Source organism: Trachemys scripta, chromosome 1, assembly GCF_013100865.1.
Source record: "Trachemys scripta elegans isolate TJP31775 chromosome 1, CAS_Tse_1.0, whole genome shotgun sequence".
NCBI lineage: Eukaryota > Metazoa > Chordata > Testudines > Emydidae > Trachemys > Trachemys scripta.
The window spans coordinates 2,206,853-2,213,707 of NC_048298.1; the positions used below are offsets into that span (position 1 = coordinate 2,206,853).

At 67.8% G+C, this 6,855-nt stretch overlaps 1 protein-coding gene across 1 annotated transcript in view; it reads right to left on the reverse strand.

Moving 5' to 3' along the window:
• Positions 1-3,118: 3,118 nt before the first annotated feature.
• CHKB (choline kinase beta) overlaps positions 3,119-6,855 on the reverse strand; it is a gene marked incomplete in the record, with an annotated part of 12,089 nt that continues 8,352 nt past the window's right edge. Inside the window, 3 exon segments of the mRNA XM_034763525.1 lie at positions 3,119-4,187; positions 5,484-5,565; positions 5,873-5,979. Of these exon segments, the coding sequence (XP_034619416.1) occupies positions 4,131-4,187; positions 5,484-5,565; positions 5,873-5,979 (246 nt within the window).

Here is a 6,855-nt window from a genome sequence, read left to right on the forward strand (position 1 = left end):
GGGGGCTGCCAGCAGTGGGTGAGGGAGCAGTAGCGGGAGAGGGTACCAGGGCATGGGGCACTGACCTTTAGCAGCGGGGTAGGGGGCTGCCAGCAGTGGGTGAGGGAGCAGTAGCGGGAGAGGGTACCAGGGCACGGGGCACTGACCTTCAGCAGCGGGGCGGTGGGCTGCCAGCAGCCAGCCAGCGGGTTGTAGCGGAAGGCTGCCATGCAGAAGGCGAACCCACGGGCCCCGCGGCGCTCCCGGTAGCCGCCGATGAGGAACAGGTAGTTGAGCAGCTGGGCGGTACTGAGGCTCCACTTGTCGGCCCGGAAGGGCAGCCCGGTGGCCCGGCGCCAGGTGCCCCCCTGGCCCAGGGGGAGGCAGTAGAGGCCGCGCAGGGGCTCCATGTCGGGGGTGGCCGGGGCCCTCAGGTTCTCCTTGTGGAGCACGCACAGCTGCTGGGGGCCCCGCGTCCGGAGCCCTGCCAGCTCCTCCTGCAGCGCCGGGGCCAGCTGCCCCGTGACGGGGGCCAGCTCCAGGAGCTGGGCGCTCAGGTACTGGCACAACACGGCCCGCATCTCCGGGCAGCCGATGGCCTCGGCAAAGCGCAGGTAGGACAGGCAGTTGTAGGGGCGCAGGAGGGGGCGCAGGGCCAGCCAGCACTGCTCCAGGAAGGAGGGCACCAGCAAGTAACTGGCAGCCTGGACAGCGGGCAGCAGCTCCTCCTCGCCCAGCCTGAAGTGCCCCAGGAAGACAAACTCCAGGATGGCGCAGAAGGCGCCCGATGGGATGTGCTCCAGCACCAGCCGCCCCTCTGCAGCCTCCTGCATCTGGGAGCGGGCCAGCGCCCCGAAGTACGCGCTCTCCTCAGCCAGCCGGGCCAGCTCCACCTGCGGGCACCAAGAGACCGGGGGCTGCTAAGCTGGCCTGGCCCAGCTCGGGCAGGGAGGAGTCGGGCTGGGGGCAATGCCATGCTGGGTAGGGCCTAGGGCAGGGGGACGCCAGCTCCCCCGGGGCAGCACGTATCGACTCCTGTCCATTTTATCCTCAGCTGGTGCCGGGCCCCTGTGGGACTCGGCCTGCCCCAGCCTCCACCTGCAGGCGGTGGGGCCAGCACCAAGGGCTGGGGCCTGCACCAGCAGCTCCTTGGGCAGAGGCTGGGGACAAGGGATGAGGGGAAATGAGAGGGAATGGGACTGCTGGGCAGGGGCTCCCCTCATCCCTGCCCTCTGGTGTCACAGGTTCTGGGCACGGGGAGCTGTTCCCAGGTGGGAGGGGGTAGCTCCAGGGTATCAAGGCCCTTGGCCCTGGTCTCATCACCCCACACCAGGGCCCCCACCTGACACGCTGCACTGGACGCAGCCACTGAGCACAGCCCAGGCCTCACCCCACAGCTCTGCTGGGCAGCTGCCACCTCCCCACAAGGGGGCATCTCTAGGCCGGGGTCTGCAGACCCACCCAGGGTGCTACTCTGGCCAGAGACAGGCCTCCGTGGTCCCAGCAAGCCCCTTTCCTGGGCTGGGCCTGGCCCATCGCTGGGACGAGCCCATGGCCACAGGCCTGTGGGGCTGCCAAAGTGGCACGGCCCCAGCGGAAACCCAGGCCTGGCCCGTGAGGGTGGCAGCCAGCAGGAATCCACGCAGGTGGAGGGTACCTTGGCTCACCCAGGGACGGGGCGGAGGGGACCCAACGGGTGCTTTGGGCTGCAAGCCGCTGGGCACAGAGCCCCGGGGGGAGACCAACCCCCTTGGCGCCAATGGGGAGGGGCTCACCGGACGCTCTGCTCCACTGGGCGCAGGCCCTGCCAGTGCCGGGGACGGCAGGCTGAGGCAGTGTCCCAGCCGTGGCGCTACATGCACCCAGTCCCAGCCCGCCCACGGGTGAGGGGCCCGGGGCCCCGGACTGCACCCTGCCCGGCAGGACGCCCAGGCCCCCCAGCAGTAACACGCAGCCTGTGCAATGGCAGTGGCGAGGACCGTGGGGGAGCAGGCTCCGGTAGCGATGCACAGCACCAGGAAGGTGGGCAGCATACCTGGAAGGCACAGGGATCTGTCTGGACGGTAACGAGGGGCAGCCCCGCCCCTCGGCTCCAGTAGACCCTCTGCTCAGGGCTGTTCCCCCAGGGCTCTGCCCGTGGTGCCAGGCCGCCTGGTCCCTTGCTGGGCAGCAGGAAGAAGCTCATCAGGGTGCGCAGGACGCCCAGGAGGCAGCTCAGAGCCCAGCCAGCCGCAGCCCTCGGGGGGCGAGTCACGGCGTGCCAGGCTGCAGCCCACAAGCCTTCGCCCCCCCACCTCTGGCAGCGCAGAGTGGCACAGAGCGCCCTGCGGGGCATGGCCAGCGGCAGCTCCTGCAGGCACGTCCCCGGCTGAGCGAGGGGCAGCCGGCAGGGCTGGGAACTCCGGGCATGGGCCGCCACAGGAATCTCGGAGCAGGCAGGAGGGTCGAGCTATTTTTAACCTGCTTCCAGGCAGCGAGCAGGAAAGCCGAGCCCGCCTGCGCCCCATGCCAGCGCGGAGGCAGCAGGGCCCCTGGCCAAGCAGAGCAGCACAGGGAGCGCCCAGGCTCCACAAGCGGCTCCTGCAGGCTAGGCACTGGCGCCAGGCAGAGCGGGCACTGGATGGCACCCCAGCCTTTGGCTGTCCTGTCACAGATGCAGGCTGGAGCAGCAGGGCGAGGCTTGGGAGGACAGCACGACATGGCTGTGGAGCCTGCCCCAGGCAGGAGCGGGCACCGCCGCGGATCACGGACACGCCGCTCTGGCTGGTAGCCGGGGAGCACCAGCACGGCCGGGGGCCCAGCAGCAGAGTCCCGTGGCTGGCGGGGCCGTGACGGCTCCAAACACGCTCCCCCCTTCCAGGCTGCCGGACCCAGGGGGCTGGGGCATTAGGGCTAGGCCGCGCTGCACCTCTCCCAAGCCAGCCTCCCCTCCCGCTGCCAGTCACAGTGCCCATGTGCAGGCCTGAACCCCCCCACTGCACACAGATCAGGCCTCGGCGCCCACTGCCCTGGGGGACCCACGCAGCTCTGCAGCCTGGCAGGGACCCCCCCAGGGCAGACGCTGGGCCTGGCGGCCGGCCCCCAGGACGCTGAGTGCCCTGGGCAGGAGGAGGGACGGCCAGACAGACGGACACAGGCAGACAGTGCCAGGCATTTATTGGTCTGAGTGCAGAGTTCACAGTCCATCGCTAGGCAGTGGAGGGCCCTGCCAGGGGCCCGGTTCCGAGGGGGCGGCAGCAGCAGGCTCTGGGGACTGGCAGGGAAAGCAAGTGCAGAGCCCCGGCCACGGGGCCCAGGCAGGGAGGAGCTTTGGGGCAGGGCTGTGGGAGACGGCCCCCACCCACTCCCCCAGCCGGAGCAGGGGACACCCCGCTAGAGCCCACCCCCCCATTCCCAGCAGCGTGAGAGGCGCTGGAGCCAGGCCAGCACTGCCTGCGGGGGCAGCAGCCCTACAAACGCCCCCTGCTTCTCCAGAAAAGGGGCCAGCAGGAGGGGCCCGGCAGGGGGCAGGGGCAGAGCATGCAGGTCTCCCCCTGCAGCCCACACTCGCTGAGCCCCAGGGGATCCCAGGTCACATCGGCAGGCAGGAAGGGCACTGGGGCGGCAGAGCTGGGCAGCGCCGCAGGCCAGGGGAGGCAGAGACACAGGGACAGAGGCAGACGCACGTGTGGCACATTCAGCTCCCAGCGCGCAGGCCCAGCGCACAGCCCCCAGTGCACTCGCAGGGAACCAGGGGAGCCGGGCCCCTCCTGCCCCAGGGAGGGGGCCGAGGCTGCAGCCGCCCTGCTCAGTGGGACCCCCATGGCCACACAGAGACATCTGACACTGGGCAGTGGGGAGAGCCGGCCCCACACAGCCCCCCTGGAGGGGGTGGGGATCCTCACACCCATTGGGGGAGGGCAGTCCCTGCATTCACTCCCCACACCGGAACATTAACCGTTTCCCGCCCAGACCCCACCCCCGCTCACTGGCCAGCCAGGGCAGCCCCCCACCCACCACAGCAAGGGAGGCTGGTCTGGGGGCATTGGTCCCTTGGGTTCCTTGCCAGCTGCTGTCCCTTTGGCGGGGAGGAGCCACTCCGCTGCTCCATCTGCAGCCTGGCAGCCTGATGCAGGAGGCAGGCGAGTGTGGGGCAGACAGAGCCGGGCTGGTCACGGGCACTGCGCCTTCTGCTGGAAGTAGGCCTCGAAACGGCACTGCGCGTAATCCTGCACAGGGAGAGAGCGTCAGGCAGGTGCAGGGCCAGAACAGGGACCCCTCAGAGCCCCCCAGCCATGGGGGCAGGGCTAAAGGGAACCCGCGTCAGCCCCCCCAGCCGCGGGGCCAGGGGAGCCCAGTCACCCCGTGCAGCCCTCCCCAGCCGCGGGGGCAGAGCCAGAACACAAGGACCACGTGCAGCCGCGCTGAGGGCCTGGCACAGGGAGGCAGCGGGTACCCGCAGTGCTCAGCAAAGGGAGAGCTTAGGACAGACGCCCCTTGGGACGCTGAACCAGGCTGGGCCCCCCTGACCTGTCCCCGTCTCAGCAGGCAGCCCTGGGCAGTGTCCCGTGGGAGCCAAGGGGCAGAGTCGCCCATGCCCCATGCTCACCAGGTAGCCGAACTCAATGGTGGAGATCTTCGCCTGCAGGATGGACCAGAGGCCCCAAAAGAAGTGAGAGGCCAGAGCAAACCTGAGGGGAGAGAGCAGCTGTTGGGGAGACGCTGAGACCCTCCCACTGTGCCATGTCCCAGACTCCACCCCAAGCCTGCACAGCCCCCTCCAGTCCCGCTGGCTCCCTCCCAGAGCCCCTCAGGCACCCCTAGTCTGTGCAGCAAGGCTGGGAGAAGGAGCCTGCAACAGATGCCTGACTGCGCTGGAGGGCTCTTTAAAGAGATCTGTCCTTGGGGAGGGCAGCAGAGTGGGGGTCCCCCGCACCCGCTCCGTGTGGGGGAAACGGGGGTGGGGGTCTCCCCTTGCTGCCCATGGTCATTCACTCACCGGCCGATCTCAGTGAGCATCTCCTCCTCGATGCGGGCCTGCTCCTCGTGTGTGGTGTTCCCGCACCGCCCCGAGTCCTCCCACAGGTAGTGCTGGATGAAGTGCAGCTGCAGGCAAGTTGAGCAAGTCTCAGCCTCAGGCCCCAAATGCAGGGTGGGGAGCTGAGCTATGCAGGGGATGGGGAATCTAGGGCTCTGCCTACCTGCCCAGCTGGGCGAGGCCCAGAGTGAGTTGGGTACTCCTGGGGGAATTCTGCACCACTGCGCATGCGCAGAATTCATGTCCCCCACANCCCCAGCCGCGGGGGCAGAGCCAGAACACAAGGACCACGTGCAGCCGCGCTGAGGGCCTGGCACAGGGAGGCAGCGGGTACCCGCAGTGCTCAGCAAAGGGAGAGCTTAGGACAGACGCCCCTCGGGACGCTGAACCAGGCTGGGCCCCCCTGACCTGTCCCAGTCTCAGCAGGCAGCCCTGGGCAGTGTCCCGTGGGAGCCAAGGGGCAGAGTCGCCCATGCCCCATGCTCACCAGGTAGCCGAACTCAATGGTGGAGATCTTCGCCTGCAGGATGGACCAGAGGCCCCAAAAGAAGTGAGAGGCCAGAGCAAACCTGAGGGGAGAGAGCAGCTGTTGGGGAGACGCTGAGACCCTCCCACTGTGCCATGTCCCAGACTCCACCCCAAGCCTGCACAGCCCCCCCAGTCCCACTGGCTCCCTCCCAGAGCCCCTCAGGCACCCCTAGTCTGTGCAGCAAGGCTGGGAGAAGGAGCCTGCAACAGATGCCTGACTGCGCTGGAGGGCTCTTTAAAGAGATCTGTCCTTGGGGAGGGCAGCAGAGTGGGGGTCCCCCGCACCCGCTCCGTGTGGGGGAAACGGGGGTGGGGGTCTCCCCTTGCTGCCCATGGTCATTCACTCACCGGCCGATCTCAGTGAGCATCTCCTCCTCGATGCGGGCCTGCTCCTCATGCGTGGTGTCCCCGCACCGCCCCGAGTCCTCCCACAGGTAGTGCTGGATGAAGTGCAGCTGCAGGCAAGTTGAGCAAGTCTCAGCCTCAGGCCCCAAATGCAGGGTGGGGAGCTGAGCTATGCAGGGGATGGGGAATCTAGGGCTCTGCCTACCTGCCCAGCTGGGCGAGGCCCAGAGTGAGTTGGGTACTCCTGGGGGAATTCTGCACCACTGCGCATGCGCAGAATTCATGTCCCCCACAGAATTATAGATTCTGCCTGGGGGAGGTGCTGCAATTACACCTTCTATGCACCAGAAACTGTTGTGGACCCAGAAGAGAGGGCAGCTGGCTCAGGGGCGGAGCAGCCAGCCGCAGAGAGGGAGGCCGAGAGGCTGCATTCCTCATAGCACCCTGCCCGCGGGGCCAGGTGAGGAGGCATGGGATATTGGGAGGGGGACAGCACAGGGCACACAGGCTGCGGGCGGTCACATAGACTAGGGTTCAGAAGGACTAGTGGGGGCGAACAGGAGCTAGTGGGGTGACAGCACTGACCCACGGGCTGAATGGGAGTGGGGTACAGGGCTACATGGGGATGGGGGAGCTGAATGGGGATGCAGGGCCACAAGGAGATGGGGAGAGAGGGGTGGCTGAGTGGAGCGTGCAGGGTCACATGGGGACTGGGGCAGATGTTCCTGGCTGAATGGGAGAGGCTAGGGGTCACCCAGGGCCTGCATGGGGGAGGCTCCCCAACTCCCTAACAACCCCCTCCCCCGCCAAAAACCTTCTCCCAGCCACACCCACCAACCCACCAGAATCATAGAATATCAGAGTTGGAAGGGACCTCAAGAGGTCATCTAGTCCAACCCCCTGCTCAAGGCAGGACCAATTCCCAGCTAAATCATCCCAGCCAGGGCTTTGTCAAGCCGGGCCTTAAAAACCTCCAAGGAAGGAGA